This window comes from Ischnura elegans, chromosome 1 (assembly GCF_921293095.1).
Source record: "Ischnura elegans chromosome 1, ioIscEleg1.1, whole genome shotgun sequence".
NCBI classification, from domain to species: Eukaryota; Metazoa; Arthropoda; class Insecta; order Odonata; family Coenagrionidae; genus Ischnura; species Ischnura elegans.
In genome coordinates, this window is record NC_060246.1 from 93,314,002 (window position 1) to 93,332,106 (window position 18,105).

The 18,105-nt window shown below is 40.9% G+C and overlaps 1 protein-coding gene across 1 annotated transcript in view; it reads right to left on the reverse strand.

Moving 5' to 3' along the window:
• Positions 1-2,444: 2,444 nt before the first annotated feature.
• Positions 2,445-18,105, reverse strand: part of LOC124166423 — a 319,149-nt gene continuing 303,488 nt past the window's right edge. Inside the window, exons 7-12 of the mRNA XM_046543958.1 lie at positions 14,428-14,730; positions 12,459-13,479; positions 11,816-12,050; positions 8,308-8,698; positions 6,784-7,563; positions 2,445-5,207 (exon numbers count right to left, since the gene is read on the reverse strand). Coding sequence (XP_046399914.1) covers positions 5,057-5,207; positions 6,784-7,563; positions 8,308-8,698; positions 11,816-12,050; positions 12,459-13,479; positions 14,428-14,730 — 2,881 coding nt within the window. The 3' untranslated portion in view covers positions 2,445-5,056. The remainder of the gene's footprint in view (positions 5,208-6,783; positions 7,564-8,307; positions 8,699-11,815; positions 12,051-12,458; positions 13,480-14,427; positions 14,731-18,105) is intronic.

Genomic DNA, 18,105 nt, shown 5'->3' on the forward strand with positions numbered 1-18,105 from the left:
CATTGCAAGAACTTAGACGTGGCTGGAATTTAAAATCTAAGTTTCGTTAATTCCCCGAAGATTATTGTCTGCTCTCTAATCCTCTTCATTTCTTCAGAAGTGCCTTATTTCTATGTGATGTAGTTTATATTTATACTTCGTCAATCCTTTGGTAATATGTTAGCGTTTTACTGCTTAAAGACGTATTTTTGTGCTTTCTCAAATCAGTTTTCACTATTTGAAAGAAGATAACAGATTTATGTACTATCTTTTACGCTCCTTGAATCTGGAGTGTGGAATTTCCAATGACAAAAATGGCCTCAAGTATATTTTTATTATACATATTCGGCTGTGAGCGTATTGTGGGAGAGTTTATGTTGCCTCTCAAAGTCATGAATATAGTCGTTTAGGGGCCTTAGCATTGTGTGAAGGTGTGCATACTGCGTTGTAATGAGGGTTGCTTGTAGCATTGTCTTATGATTTGATTATGGAGCCTATAGTTATTATGTGCGGCTATAATGAAGGTATGAAATGGGAATGGCGAGTCAGATGAAATTAAAACCAGTAACTTTCATCATATGAATACATTTTACTCAATTGGAACACAGTTGGAAACGAAATGACTCTCATGATACGAATTCTGGGCAGTTTATATGCTGGTGGAACTTCTTTGTGCTATCAGTGATTGAAATCTTATGATTTTTGGATGTGAGAACTATTTGAATAAGGTGTAACCGTTACCAACATTTCGTTTGATTTGTCAATTACCGTGATCTTGGAATGAACTTACTCTTTAGAATTAACAATGTTTTGATAAAGTTAGTATTTTATCACTTTTCCTCTTGAAATTCTGATATTATTTAAAGGTGTCCCATCCAATTTCTTTAACTCTTACATTTTGAAGAGTGAATGTATAAATAAATGCCTTATTTTGTCATCCAGCCGCGTCGATGCCGTGGTGTATTAACGAGCTGTAACTAGTTAAGAGGTTAAAGTAATGAGCTTAATGTATTTGACTAGTGTTTTTAATTTGATGATACATGTTCATCTGGTTAAATTTTAAATGCAGAATTTCATGAACGTAACGACCGTTTCAATTGATGTGAAATAAAAATCATTGATTTTATTTCCAACATTAATTAAGTTTCGTTTTATTCCCAAGGATTCCAATTTAAAAACAAAACAATGCCGTAGCGTGTTTATCATCTTTGTAATTAGATAAATGATGTGTAATTTAGCGGTGAATTGCTAGTGATGCCTAATAAGGAGGAAATAAATGGTGACCGAATGAATTGCAACAGCTATTAAATCTAACATTTATGTGTTGGAGATATTAGGGCGATGCAAGTTGAAGCTGTCACTCAGGATTAATTTGCCTCCACAGAGAGACAGCAGCCGCAGAAAGAAATTCACTCTCATTTCTACATGATCGCGGCGTTTGAACTTCGTTTTACCTAGAGGAACTGTCTCACTGGACATCAATGTGACAGCTGTGCCAATTAACTCTGAAATATGAGGTTGTAGTTCGTTAGCAGGTATATTTTTTGAGTGAAGCGAGGCTGAAGGAAATTTTTGCATGATATAATTTCCAAAGGAGGGAAGCTAATAAGCATTGGTGTTAGGCGAGGGGAGAAGTTATGTTGACCAAAATATAACGTAAACAGAGTTGGCATATGACTTATCTGGAACGGCGGAAGCATCGTTTCCGATGTTATCCTCAAAGTAAAAGATATTAACCTATTGCCGGCTTCGGTGGCGGCAGGAGTAAAGTCATTACCTGCAAAGCAAGAGGTGTCGGGTTCAAGTCCTGCCTGAGTAGGTTGATATTTTCCAGGGCATGGTTGTCCGTGTACGTTAAAATTGTTGGCATGTTGAAAACCCCAATTAAAAAGGCTAAATAGAAATGTTTTCGGTGGTACGGGAATAATAGAAATACAAAAAGGAATAAATATGTTTCGTTTGCAATTCACTGATTATTATATTGTTTGCTTAAATGCTTCAGTTTGTTTACCTTAATCCGAACGCGGTTATAAAAGAAATATAAGGGAGGATTATGAGTACAAAAAACCATGAAATGGTCAACTATACTTTCTTATTCCTTGTATGCAATGAATTTTCATTGAAAACAGCGTCGAAATATTTTTACGCTGAAACTTCCGTTAAAGAAAAAGATTTATCGTCCAAATACTTGCATTGATTAATTTCATGCGCGGAAAAATTATTGACGCTAAATCCCATGCTGTACAGTTGCAGTGGCTCTTCGATGTTCCACATGGAATTCAAATGTGATTTAGGTCAATTTTTAACTTCTTGGTAAGGATTTACTTTTAAAATTTAATGGAAAAGTATATCATCTCGCCCCTTTCACATTTTCTTCGATGTGCAACATGTTTGAGGTGATGATGCTTGGATTCCCTTTAAAGGGCTCATCTGGAAAACAGACTAATAAATGAACATCGGTGAAATATTTAATTTCAAATGTTTTATTCAATTTTCATTTCATCCGAAAGTCCTTTCAAAGACCTTCAAATCATTAACAGCTGCACAATCATACAAAAAAATAAGAAATCGGCTTTTCACTCGACTCGGTGTTTTTAACATACTCTTTCAATTCATTGCAAGTGCCTCGTAGGTAATTTTACCTTAGCTTTAATGGATCATGTGATGTAATAACCATCCTTTATTTTGAGACTGATATTTTTGGTGAAACTTTTTTGGCTAACGTTTCTAGGTTTGAAATATGATTTTTCAGGGACAAATCTCGTTTATTTCCGTCTTGTGCTACACATAAAATAGTTTTTTAAGGACTCATTCGTCGTGTGGATATCACCCGTTAGTAACGGAAAATGAAATAAAAAGACTTTCATTCATAATTTTTGAACGAGTAAAACTTTTGAAATGTACTGGCATGTAAGATTTCTTACTAAAGAAATGAACCAGCTCCTTGTCATTAAATCATTCTCTGCTAAAATAATGGATTGCGTTTGATAGAGAGCCTAAAAGTAGGGTTTGCATGAATAGACGTTGCAACTCGAGTTGAAGCTCAATTTGATTAAAAAGCGCAAGATATTGAAATTACTTTATACCATTGTGAGTGCGCATATTAACAGTTGTAAATTGTCTGTTCGAGGAAAAGTAGCACTTAGAAGATTTTCATACGGAATTTGGGGGCAGTTAGGACTTTGTCTCATGTTATTTGACATGGAAGTTGAGAATTTACTTTTTTAGATCAAAGTAGTGGACTTTTTTTCTGCAATTCATCAATACTGCTCAAAGCAAAAAATGGGATAAAGAAATGTGGACATTAGTTTCCTTTAGTTTTTAGCGTTGGATGGTGTCATTTAAGATAATTTTATAACGTAGTTTAAAATCAAAATATTTACTTGTCATCCGACTTTGGCACACAATGATTTCAACGTGATCGCTTGAATAAATCATTCCAGAAAATGGCGGTTCACCTTCAGCAATTATTTACACACGATTTAATTTTTGAAATTAATTTCCCTCTCTCAAAGTTCGTCCGTCAACAACTTATATTTATTTCCTATAATTCAACTTCTTTGCATCATCAAATACAATTCCAATGGCTCCAGTATTCTTCAGCAACAATCCCCTTTAATTGAGCTTTGAAAAACATTTAAATAAACACATTTCAAGGGTCGATTTAATTATTTCCATGAACTTATGGGTAAACAATTCTTTTCTATCACATCGTTGCTATTTGAATAATATATAGTTACGTTATTTTGGCTTTAAATATTGGACAAGGGAACAGAACCATTTTAATAAAACCCCAACTCTTCACAGTACAAACACATTTCCTTTAAGGTTTCTCTCTCACATCCACAGAATCTCACCCACCCTCAGTGTTTCTTCATTATGAAAAAATTAATCTTGTCTTGTGAAAGCGTCATTCTTCTCGTATTCCCTTTTTACAAATTCAAATCCATGGGTCCTCACAGAGTATATTGTTTTTCACCAAGTAACACTAGTGCCATTAAAAAAATTAAAATATTAGTTTAAGTTTTCTCTAACACTTCTCAAGGATTGACCATTGTCTTAAAAAAGTCCTGTCGCATCATTTTATCGAACAATGATTTTGGCACATTAGAACCATTTTTAATTATATCACACACTCGTCTTGAGACATAGAAAAAAACAGTTATCACAACGAATCCTCATTATTGATACATCTTATCTTATCTCAAGGGAAAAATGTCAACTCCTTCTATAATACAGCACCATTATAGGGGGGGATATAATCACTCGCTCTGCAACAGAATAATCTTATATTTCCTTTTCATCCTTAGGCGCTTCACGTCCAGCAGCGCTAGCGTTAAAAACATATCGCACCCCGGAGTACACGAGTACTACACCATGGTCATCAAACCGTCACGCTTTTAGTTTTCCTTTACACTACGTTGCGGAGCATCTGAAGGAAAGAACTTCTTGTTTCTTTTTTTATTGCTGAGCGAAGAAAAAATTTGCTCACCCAGGAAACGAGGCATGCTCGTGCGGATATGAACGCTTCCCTCTCTTGGAGTTGAAGGATTTCCTTGTTTTACTCACAAAACGCACTTCCCATCTTCACTCGCACTCCACTTTCGCAAAAAAAGCACAGCTCCGCTCATCATTTTCCCCCATTTTTTTAAACACTCTTTTTTCGCGTATAAAACACACGTACACCATCCATATTTTTTCATTCCTTGTAGGAGAAAACATTGATCAACACGAAATAACACTCGCTCAACACTTCCGTATCCAACCTAAGCATGATCGGGCGTTGGGAATCAGCAATTAGTCATGATCACTTGAGAGGAGGAGAGAACTGTACGTTTAAAGCCACTCGATGCTCGAAAAATTTGCACACACACACACACTGCAAGAGTCTGTCTTCTCCTTCCGGTAGAAGGTAAGAGTAGTGGTAGCAGCGTGATATGTCCTAGTTTGCAAATTCTAGCGCGGCATCAATCCGCCGTCCGGTTCCGATACGTCGTATGGTGGCTTCCTCTTTTCCTTTCCCGCTTGAGTCGCAGGAAAGAAGTGTTCCCTATTTCCTCCTCGTGTCCTCCTCGGATCAGGTGCTGAGGATGGTCGTCCCAACGCCCACCACGCCGTCTTCCTGACTCTGGATGGAGTAGTGTCGGTAGGAGATGTAGGATGAGTCCTCGGCGCCACCGTCGGGGCAGGGCAGCGTCACCATGTGGTGGTGGTGGTGGTGCTGGTGCCTGCAGATTGGAATGAGTATTAGAAGGCGGACAACGTAAGGGCGCTGATTTTGTTGATAAGTGTCGCCAGGGTAAAACCACTGGCCCTTGATAACCTTGAAATCCGAGAAATATTCTGAAATTTCCAGAACCGAGAGGTCTTCCTGAGAGTCAGGCATTGTGTAGACGATTGTCACGAGAGAAAAAATACGGGGGCCTTTGATGACCTTAAAATACGATAAATATTATGGAATATCATATCTGAGAGATTTTCCTTAGAGTCAGGCATTGTGTCGATCACTTTCTGATTTTACGTATTCGAAAGGAAATAAATGTTATTGCAGATTATTAAAACCACTTGTCTGTTTCCACACACTTTTATTTACACCGACCATGGTTTCGTCAACTTGTGCCATTATCAAGGCCTTGATAATGGTTACCGAAACCATGGTCGGTGTAAATAAAAGTGTGTGGAAACAGACAAGTGGTTTTAATAAGCTGAGTATCAAAGAACTCCACCGTATCACGCCGGACACTGTATCTTTTATTCAAATGTTATTGATCTGGAACAAAGTATTTTAGGATATCAAAACACAAATATATGCCTTTGCGGGAAAAATATGAATGCAAATTGGAGTTGAAGGAAATGTGTATACTCACTATTGACTTACATTATGCTCCTTAAGGCTGCATTGTAAAATTGGATTGACTATCTTTAAAACCATCCTGGTGAAAATTAATATGTTTCGCTTTATCCTCGAGTATCACGAAACAAACACTTCCGTGAAGTTTCAGACAATTCCGTATATTATCAAGAAAACACCTCAGCCACCTTACATTGGTATATTGGAAGGTTGGGGGTTTAGGTCAAGTGCCCTATCACGGCGACCTCTCTTGGTCCATCACGCCCACCCCATTTTCTTCCTGCCACCGGTGTATGGATGTGGCTATGCCCTCCGCCCTTTTCAAGGCCCGTATTGTAATGCATACTTATAATTTTTGCGGAGTGTGAAGATCAAGTTTAAGGGATTACTTCATTTAAGGTTATGATCTTTAAAAGGTCATCATATCTACTTTGCTTTTCAATAATTTGACCTGTATTCTAATGTTAGGGTTGGCGACAGTATTATTTTCCGGTTAACGTTGACCATATATTTTAAAGCAGGATAAAAGATTCCGGCGTAATTCGGTGGAAATTTTTTATATTTGACACAATGAAAGTACATGTCTATTTCCACACCTCTTTATTTCAATCGACCCAGGTTTCGGCACATGATGTCATTTTCAAGAAGAATGGTTTAGTTATTTTAACCCTTAATGATAACCCAATGTTGCTTCTAAGCAACATCAAAAATGTTTAAACTTTCATATCTATTTAGGAGATATCAAAACTAAATATTATTTTGTAGTGGAAATTTAAATGACGAAATATTTAGCTACCAGGATAATTATCATTGAGTGTAAAACTTTCGAGTTTTCAAAATGAAAAATCTTGAAATTTGATTTCTACCAGAAACAGCTCTGGGTTAGAAAAGGTTAAATTATAAAGCCGACTTTAAGTGGACGTATGTAAGTTCGTGGCGATCCTAATGCATACCTGGGGAGCGTGGCCTGCCTGGGCGGATGAGCGTGCAGGAGCGTCTGCGAGGAGTGAAGCGAGGGCTGTCGCGTCGGCAGGGGCGTTGGCAGCAGGGGCGGCAGGTGGAGGCTCGACTGCTGCGATTGCTGAGACTGCGCGTCCCCTCCGTCCCGCTTGGCCGCCGCCCTCTGCTTCTTGAGCTTGAGGTACGAGAGGGCGCCCACCAGGATCACGAACACGGCGATTCCCATACAGCTGCCCACGATCAGGCCGAGCCTCCGCGTCAGGATGGACCCGTTGTTGCCGAAGTTCGCCGGGCCGTCCCCTCCCGGCTGGTAGGCGCCGCTCGGCAACCCTCCCGTGCTCCCGTCCGGGCCCCGTTCTTGCGGAGAGAGCCCCACGTTGCCCCCGAAGCCTCCCGGGACTCCCTCGGCGAGGTCCAGTGTCCTCACCTGCGTGCACTTGGTGGTCGGGGAGTCGGCCATGAGGATGGCCCCGGTGGGGGCGCTGCTGCTAGTGGAGGGGCCGGGGGCGGGCGGTGGGGGCGGCGGAGGCGGTGGTGGGGCGGCTATTCTCTGCAGGGGCGTGGACGGTCGAGGAGTGCTCGCCGCCCCCGCAGTCGGCTTGCTGTCGTTGAGCAGCCCCGTGACGCAGATGAGATAGTGCGTGGAGGGGCGGAGGTTGCCGAGTCTCACGCTGCGGGTTTCCCTCTCCAGGGTTCGGGATCTCACCGCGTCGTCTCGGTCGAGGGCGTGGTAGGACACCCTGTAGCCTTTGACGCCTGCGATGGCCCAGCCGCTGCATTGAGAGGGAGAGTTGAGTTAGGCAAAAGGTAAACAAGTCGCTGGTCCTTCATTTGATTCAGTTTGTATTGGGATTTAAGTATTTCTAAGTAATGGTTACGTAAGTTCAACCGATTCAGGCGTGATACAGTGGACGCCTGACATATTTGAATAAAAGGTAGTTGCACTTTTCCAAATAATTTAATGCGAAATATTAGAGGTCAGTTGGGTGCTTCTGGCTGAAGACGATAATTAATTCCGCTTTACGAAATTTCACTAATAAATCCAGGTAGAATCCAGGTAGCCTTATATGTAGAGTTTGGCCAGGTTGAATTTGGCCATTCCGAATAAGTTCAACCGATTCAGGCGTGATAGTCACATTAATGATTGCGTAACATAAATAGATATCACCAAATTATTTCTTTAAATAGCTGGGATGGGTTGTAAAATTATAGATTAGCATTGATCGTAGGTACTCTTATCAACGAGCTAATTGTTTCAACCTCCCACATTTTCCACCAATTCAATAAATCTTACTTAGATGCTGCTCGGTTGCTCACCATTTTCGAATGGGAGAAATTATAATTAGATTTATGTTGTTTTGCTAACATGAGTCCTGAAATCATGATTATATATTGTAGGCTTTCTGTTTCGCATTTTATTTCAAGTGTCCGCCTCAGTAATTTCATTCATGTTATAAAAAATGAGTGGAAAAGGTCAAAATGACAAGGGAGGAAGAGGCGGTAATATATTTTCTAACCCCGTGGCCGCCGGTGTCGCCGTGATGCCATGGTCGTCCCTTCCTTGCCACGACACCACCACCGACAGCGTCTGAATATCCTGGATGGCCAGCTTGATGACGAGCGGTGCGCTGCAGAATCTGGGCGGCTCCAGCTCCATGAACGCCTCTCCTCTTAACTCTGGCGGTGACTCGCACCTGAGTCCGCCCGTGACCGTGGACCCCCCCGCGCCCGCTCCCTCTTCGCCACCCGTCCTCGTCGGCTGGTCTCCACCCTCGCTCTCGCCGTAAGCGCCGTCGCTGCCATCGCCCAAGTCGCCGCCGGTCCCCGTGGACGCAGCCAGCACCCTCTCATGATCGTGCAGCCACGCCCACAGCTCTTGGGAATCGCAGGTGCAATGCAGCGGATTCTCTACAAAACAAAAGAAATTATATACTATGGTTCAAGGAAGGAAAGATATTAGGGATGAGTCTATTTCAAATGTCGATTCTTCATTTCACCGATTCTCGGGCACGGCATCGGAATAAAGAATCGATCGCCTAAAGCCAATTCCGATTCCATCGATTCCAGGAAGATAAATATTTTAAAAATATACTATAAAATTGGGGCATAAAGGCTGCCAAACACCTGAGCCATCGTGAACTGTACATTATTAAGTTAACTAGTTATTTACTATTATAATAATTCGCTATTTTTCGTAAATATACTTCTTGGGCTACTTGATCGTCATTGTTATTTTATTCCGTTCAATTCTTCAATTTTAATGAAGGCAATGCTACTGAAAAATCTGGTGACAGCAGACGTTTCGATGAACGAGTTGTTTATCATCATCAGGGGATGTAAATTATCTCAGGTGGTCCTCCTTATAAAATGAATCGGAAGGGGATGCCCCGATGATGTTGTACGACTCGTTGATCGAAACGTTGCGTCGGCGGTGATACACAACTTAACCCGGTGAAAATACCGAGTAATACATTTAATTTCTATGATAAAATAGGCCGGGAAAAACAGCGATCATTCTCCATTAGTGTTTCAGGAAATTTTGTGCTTGAAATGAAGAAAATGCCATTTTCATGAAATTTCAAAATTTGTTCCTCTATTTATTGATGATGAAAACTAATTATACTTCCCATGATATATATTCCAGAAATTGTTTTCGAAAACCTTATTTTTGCATAAAACTCTGTGGCTATTCTGGTTTAAGCATAGGGAGAATACGAATTCTACGGAATTTAATAAAAAACTGAGAGAGGCGAACGCTTTCTTCGTAATAACAATTTTATCACCTTTTATGCACTTGTGAGTGGTACCATGAAGGAACGCTGATGCCTATTTCAATGTAATTTTCTTAAGTAACAAAGGAAATTTGTTGATTAAAGAATAAAATAAGAATACTGCGTAGATTAAAATGATTTGATTCGTCATAAAATTAGATTATTGAGAAAAATAAACATAGGTGGGTCTCTTCGCTACTTTTTAAAATGTGAGTAATTAATTTTTGCCAATGAAATCAGATGGAATTAAAGTGGCGATAGTTCCATCCATAAAACTTGAAAAACCATTTTTTCATAGCATAAGCATCCATTCATCCTCATTATGTGTATCTTTATTTGATTTTTTGCATCATTACATGCCAGCTATGACAAACAATTTCAAATAAACAATACTAAAAAAAGCTATGCTTGAAAATGATAAGTACTGGCTTGAGTTAATCAGTTACGATTTAAGTTCCTGCACTCTCTCTGTTTTTGACCCAATGGATTATGCTTATCTGAAATTAGTGCATATTATTTCACAGAGCCATGAAATATTAGCGGAAAGAAAAATGGAGCTAGCGGTTTCTTAAAGTGTAACGTACGAATAATTTGTTGTGCTCATCTGTCGCAAAATATTTCAATTTGCATCTTTATTGCAATATGACGAATGAAACGAAGTGATAATGGTGATAACAACGTTCTGCTTCGTCCTCCGTTCGTTATTTCCTCTGGAAATAATTTGTCATTTTCTTCTTATTTCACCTTAAATGACAAATTTGGGGTTCAGTTAAGGTTCTTGAAATTGATTTTTTTAGGGATAAATTGAAAGTATCGGAATTTTCCTGCAGGAAATACTTCTCAGAATAATAATTAACGCCAATTTTTTTCGCATTATGTGTGTGAAATGAAGGGCTTCGCGGAAAGAAAGTAATTCTAGAATCCGACGCCCCTCTGGCGGTCTTTATTTTATCACATTTTGAGATTTCACTTTCCTAGAAATGTCGCATTATCCTACTCTGAGAGAAAGCGCTCAAGTATATATCACGATAAAAAACTTTTTTATTATTATTTTCAATTCGCAGCTTTAATTATATTTATTTTGGCCTTAATTGTTGACAAGCTATGAGAAATGCCTTTTTTTCTTGAAAAAACGGGCTCATTTAAAGATCTATTTAATACATTTGATGAAATGAAGCTGAGTATTTTTACGGTAGTATGCAAGATAATAGAATAAATATATACCTAGAATAGAATTTTTACGTTACGGCATTGGTAAGGAATCTTATCTTAGGCTTAAAATATTTCAATTAAATCAGATGTGCCATAATTACTTTTGCTAATTTTAGTTACATGGGAGTGCAGAATGATCATGAAATCTCCTTTCTTTGAGTTCTATGACACTGTGGACTCATTCGAGCTAAGTGGTGGCTTTCAATTGATAGAATGATTAAAAAATACCATTTGAACTAAATTTCACATACGAAGTTAAATATTTCATGGGGAAACTCATTTCAATTGGAATTATAAATGATGGTACGAAAATTGTCCAAGATTTAAAAGTATTTCGGGGGAAGCTTGGGATATTCAGTGCCGATAACGATTATTGGCGATGAAAATTTTTCTATCCTCATCTGGAAACCTTTTATTTGCGGAAGATGAACCTTGCGTCATTTAAATTTTACACCCTCTAAGAATCAGTTTTATTAGCTTCATCTCCAATTATTTCCAACAAATTTGGCTCTGTAAATAGGTCATAAAATGCAGAATATACTCAGTTTTGCAATTCGCATAATTTTTGGAATTGAATATCCATTTAGATATCAAATTTCACCGTACTCAGGTGTAATGTGGTACATGAGTGATTCATTGACGTCAATATATGCACGGATGATATGTCAGATTTAAATAGAATATTTTGGTATAACTGGCCGTTGCGTGATAACATTTTTTGTATCCAATAAACTTACATGGGGAATAGAAGATATAATAACTATGCTATTTCCACATGGTAACATGTTACCACGTTGGTGGTACCACGGGGTATTAGCATGTGGAAATAGCAAAGTGATTATTCCTTCTGTTCCTAAAATTATGGACTTCCACCAAGTTACGCCCGCTACTATTAATTATTTTACATGGAGAAGTCCAAAGATGTTTATTGAATGGAGTTTCATCAGTCAACGTTTAACATAATGTGCTAAAATGGCTGTATATTCGGTTGTAAACGTTGGGGAAGTAAAAAGGAAATGAGAAGAAGCCAAGCCAAACATACCTTCTGCTGAGAGGCTGTGGAGTTGCGCCTCCACGGGGCGCAGTGTGGCCACTGGGATACTCTCGAGATAGTTGCGGCTCAGGTCAAGGGTACGCAGGTTCTTCAGTGGCCGGAGGCATTCCGATGCGAGGCTAGAGATCCAGTTTCCCGCCAAATGGAGAGCTGAGAGCGCACGAAGGTGACGGAATGTATCTTGAGGCACCCGCGTCAGTTGGTTGAACGAGAGATCTAATATCTGAAACAATAAAGGAGTCGTTTAACGTGGAAGCATTTCACTTAAGATTGCTAAAAGTGCTTAAGATCATTAAATTAAGGCTTCATCTATAGATAGTTTTAGAAAGCCTTTTAACTTTAAAGGCATGGTAATTTTATAAATGTTTTTCATTTAGTGCAGCATAAATCATGTGAATAGATAGCCGAATTTTTAACCTCTAAATTCCAATCTATTGTCCGTGGTTTTGATTTGTGGAAATTATACATAATTACTTTAACCTTAGGCGTTAAGCAATAGCTTCAAAGTTATGTTAAAGAAAAGGTTCTAAAAGTTTGAATTAGAAAAATATTAAATTTTCTTTCGTCCGCAGATTTCAAAGTTTGCACAAGTAAGTGCTTAAAATCAATTTGGTTATGCAATTTTAATTACCTGCATCGCTTTAAGATCTTCGGGGAAGGGATCCAAGGTCTTCAATCTATTATGAGTCAGATTAAGTGTCCTTAGTGACTTAAGTCCTCGCAGTCTGTCTCCCGGCAGAACTTCCAGCTCATTGAGACCCAAATCCAACACAGCCAAAGATCTCAGTGGCTTGAATATTCCGGGAGCAACTCTAGATATCCTATTCTGGGAGAGCGATAGCTGCAGCAGGCCGGGGAAAGAGATAAGATCGTTCGTGTTGAGAGCCGTGAGGTTTGTTCCTGATATATGCAGTTCTTGCAGCTGCGAGGCTCCTTGGTAAGTCGCCGTCTCCTCCCTAATCCTCTCCAGCGGATTCCCGCTCAGATCCAACCATCTCAGAGACGTGGCGTGCGTTATCACCGACGAAGGAAACTCCCTCAGCCGATTCCTCGCCAACTGAAGGCGTCGCAGTATCGGCGCCCCCTTCACGAAGTCACCCGGAACGGTGGTCAAAACGTTACCGCTGAGATCTACGCTCAGCAGATTCGGCAATGGGGCTTGGTTGGTGACGTTGAAAGACGGAGCGAGGTATCCTGTGGATAGTAGAACGGCTATGTCGTTATCCCTGAGGTCCAACTCCCTCAGCCTCGGCACCGCCGCCAGCTTGGCCGCGCTCACCGTCCTGATGGAGTTACCGGGGGCGGAGAGTACTTCGAGGGTGGTCGCCGTGTCGGCCAGTGCATTGTAAGGTATCTCGGCTAAAGAGTTGTCGCCGAGTCTGAGTTCCCGCAGCGAGGTGAGGCCAGCGAAGGCAGCCTTGGAGAGGGCTCGGATGTTGTTGCCCCTGAGGTCGAGCCGGGAGAGACCTCGGCGACAGGGGAGGAGTAGGCCGTCGGGAAGGATGGGTGGGAGGCGGGAGCGGTCCAGTTCCAGCCGCTGAAGGGAAGGGAGACCGGAGAGTGTCTCCTGGCCAGCGGCCGAGAGGTCGTTGCCGCTGAGGCTGAGCTCGCGTAGTCCAGGTATGGAGAGGCGGGAGATAGAGGCAGCGTCCCTGGTTGGGGAGAAATAGGCACGATAGTAGTTATCGTTGGGTTGAAAGTAAGTAAAAAACACATTATCGATGCAATAAAAAAGAAAAAGTTCGAAAATAAAGCAGGTCACCTTTTCATGATTAATTAATCGTATATATTTTCCAGCAATCCTGCGATTAAGGATTGTACTTTCTTACTTTTCACCCATTCATGAGACTTGAGTGCTCATTAATTTATATCATTAGTTTTAATTCCGTTGTCCTATTTATGAATCCTTGCATTATTTCAAATAAATGAAGATTAGAAGCCTTAATGGTAATAATAAAACTCAGAATGTATACATAATGTAGTGAAAAACGGGGTGAGCAACTTTTTTGTTTTAAATTATAAAATTCACAATTATACTGGCATTTATAATAATTACATTGCATCATCGTTTTAGTATTGGTACTGAGTTCACGACTCCTTTTGCCTTAATCATGATAAGTAGATACACAGATCAATAAAATAAAATTGCCGCCCTCTGTGTATCTCCCGCGGAGAGATGGGCATTTTAAAAATTCCTCTCCAATACATATATATACCATTGCGTGAAAATTTTCTGATAAAGGGAAATAATTATATCGTCGCTTTAAAATTTTTTCTTAAGACAGTTTTCCAGACATGAGGAAATCCCATCGTAAACAAAAAAGGACATTTCTTTGATGCATTCAAATATTTATTCCCTTCATTTTAATTTTCAACGACCACATTTTTTCTCGATTACAGGAGGAATATGATGATTAATCACAAAAAATATTACTGAACTGTATTTGTGATACTGACTCTTCTTGAAGTTTTTACGAGACATCTTGAGGATTTTTATCTGGAAACCCATGTCTGTTAAACATTTTCATCCTCAACATTTTCATTGAACCAATATCCGAAAGCATTTATACCTGTTAAAAATTCAAATTTGGATTACTTACAGCCTGTTGTCGTCTAATGCTAGTTCGTTAAGGTTGTTCAAGCCCCTGAAGGCCGCCGGGTCGAGCCTCGATAGGGATGCATTCTTGAGCAGGAGGACTCGAAGAGGAATCCCGACATTCGCCGTTGGTAGTGCTCCGCCATAGTCTATTGGAGAACCCCTCCTGGAGCCCATCACAACGGCGTTGCTGGAAGAATTCGATGAGTCGACGGGGAGGAGGGCTTGGCGCAGGGGGTTGTGGGAAAGATCCAGAGTCCTCAAGCGCACGAGTGGGGCCAATGACCCGGCGTCCACGTGCCGGAGCCTAAGGAGAGAGAGATCGCACCAAGGTGGGGGAAAGAGAAAAGAAAGGTCTTGCATGAGTGAATGGAGACGTACGTAAGGAGGGGGGGAGCTTCTGAGTGTAAAATTTTAATTGGGAGTCGTGACGGAATAATAAACAAAGGGTTGGAATAGGTCACTCGAGGCCCACTTGATTATTTCTCGCAATTATAAATTCCCATGAAAGTTTTTCGCTGGAGATCTCTCGCCTCCAAATCATCGTGAACGTCGATTTCTTTTTTCTTTTGATTGCTATCGACTGCAGCAGAAATATTCCGTATAAGAGGACCAATAATAAATTATATACCTTATCGCAACAATATTTTTATATTCACGCTGTAGCGCTTAGGTTTTAAGTTTCTCACGAAATAATTTATGATTGTGATGGAAAGGGAGTCTAAACTGTGCTTTCTCCACGCAAGGATGCAATTGTGTCGTGACGTTAGGGTGGACTTGGTTAAGCTGATGGAGTGAAATTAAAGCCATTTTTCATCTTTGTTATAAAAACGGACTACCCTTTATTTTCGTCTTTTAACTCCTTTTAAATTCTATTTTATAGGCATGAGGATGCAAGCAAGGGCTTCGGTTCACTTTTTTAGACGCTATTGCCTATACTATAGGTATGCGGTGATATCATTAAAGTCATTTTTCACCTTGGAGCAAATAAACGAATGCCTTACTGCTGCTGCGTTTGTACTGCATGAAAGATAACGTTGAACGTTGCAAAGTATCGATTAGTTGCATTTATGAATCTGAAGGGACGGAAGAACAAAGCAGTTTCCGTGAATAGATGCGAAGTAGATGCAGAAATTCATGTTTAGCATGTCGTGCAAGCTTATTCAAATGTTGGGTGATGGAATAGCTGATCCCACCTGTGGGGGAGGACGTTTTACAATTGCACCGCTATTTTGCATGAGATAAATGTGTAATTTTTGAACGCAGACGAGCGTATGGCGATGCATTTATCACCGAGGTTAACAGCAGTCGGGCAAAGAGGGTTTGAGGACGTGAGCGGGGGGGGGGGGGGGATGTGTTAGCTCTTGTTGAAGGAAACATAGAAGATGCTTTCTAAAGCGATGGAATAGGAGGAGAGATGGGAGGGGAGTCGTCCCTGAGCCCTTGTTTATAATATGATGGCGTAGTCCTTTTATCCACAGATGAGCGCTAGTGTTTGTTTTGAGCTTGTTTTATCTTGGCGTTGTAGATAGTGGGCATAAAAGGTTGGGATAGGGTGGCGCGAGTGTATGCACGAGGGATAAAGATAGAGAGCGTGCGAGAGAAGAGAACATAACGAGGGAGCTAATGTGTTAGTCCACTGTCACCGTGGAGTCCTCTCCCTATCTCTATCGCGCATACCCACAAACACACAGCAGACAAGCGTAGGCGACGGAACGTTCGTTTCTTTGTGACCCTCTCCCTATCCAGCTCCAGGCCCCGGGAAGATTAAAAAAAAAAATGGGGAAGGATTTTAAATGCGTGTGCAAGAAGAAGCGCAGTGCGGATAGTCGAAGGAGAGGATAAGTATGGGTGCGTATCACAAAGGAGGTCAGCGGTATTGTTTTCAGAGAATACCTACGTGAAGGGGAGGATTTGATATCACCTTTTTACCGAGAATACCGAAAGGGAAAATCTATGTATGTATAAAAGAGGAGGCCTGTTTGTTTGTCCGATATGCGTTTCCATACGGCTGCACCGATTACAACCAATACCAGTGCGCAGGGACGTATAAAATCCCGTAATGCTACTTTTGGTTGCGTACTTTGCGTCGTTTTCTCATTACTGTTTGTTACGTCACATCAAACAACTTCTGCGGTTGGACATCCTGCCGCGTAGGCACACAACCTCATATAAGAAAAATTAGAGAACATAAAAATCCAATATGATATTGAATTTCAAGTTCCAAGTTTTCCACTTCTCTGTGCACTATCCTTCCTGAGCAACGCCGGGTGGCCTGCTAGTTATTGATAAAAGAAAGGGTTGAAGTGAAAGATGAAGAGAGAAAATGGAATGCATGCGTATGTATATTTAGAGATGGGATAGATTGAGGGAGACAGAAGCTTTGCGCACTGAGGGAGTAAAAGAGAGGGAGTCGGAGAAGAAGAAAAAAAAGAACGCTGCGCTGAGTGTGCGGATGGAGAGGTGGAGAATGAGGTTAGAAGGAAAGTCTTCTGTGTTTTGGGGATCCGCTGAAGCCCTAATTCCGCGCTGATGCAGGCCTCGCGGGCGTGTGTATTCGCCTGGGGGGTGTCTGTTGTCGTTGGCGGAGGTCGATTGTGGTCCTGAGTCGCGGTGAGCGCAGTTGTAGTGCTCTTATTTTTATACCCCCTCCCCCACACTCACCTCCCCTCCACTCTCTCCCTCCCCTTCCTCCACGCCCCATGACGACACCTTTTCTCCATTCAAACCTCCCTTCCAACTCTATCTCTCTATATTCTTCCTCCCCCACTCCTCCCCTTCCCAGCAGTTTCGTTCCGTCTATCGTGCCGCCGCATCTTGCCGCGTTTCCCGAGTTCGACCGAGTTTCATAAATGAAAGGAGGGAAACCAAAGGAGATTACACACTCCCCCGTCATACGCTCCTTTAACCCTAGACAAAAGGATTCGCATTCCGAGCGGGGAGCATCGCTGTGTGCCGCTCTTCCAGCGCCACCACCGAAAGCGAAGCCATTTAACCGAGCGCTCGCACGGGAAGGGTATAATTTATCCCATTCGGCTCTGGTGCCTGGTTGTAACTGTACACGGATTCTTGTAGACCGTTAACCAATACCTATTCTTGGGTATCCAAATGAAATAAAAAAGAATGAGAGTCAGCCGATGACATAAATAACGTAGAGTTTCTATGACCTAATTTTTTTATTCCGGAGCAGGTTGTAAATTATGAGGGTCTTAAAATTCAGCTTCCGTTTCAATGGCTAAAAGAACTTCCTTTCGATTTATGGGATGAGAAATTTGGAGCGAATTACCAGTATTTGGCGGAGATTTTTTTTTGAGTGAGCTCGAAAGAAATAGCGCAGAAACTGAGTGTTTCGTAGGATTATTGTAAATTTTTGGAAATGGAGAAATGATATGGTCAAAGAGTAACTTGTATCATAAATGAAACTAATCGAGGACATTCAGAAACAATATTCCCATCCCATTTGACTCCAGTGCCTGGTTGTGACTCTGCACGGATTCATGTAGGCCCCAGAGCAATAACTTATATTCGATATCTGAATGAAATAAATAGGATGAGAGTCAGCCGATGATATACATAACGTAGAGTTTCAATGACCTAATTTTTTATTTCGGCACAAGCTGTAAATTATGGGGGTCTTAAACATTAGCATTCGTTTCTTTGGCTTAAATAATTTCTTTCTCTT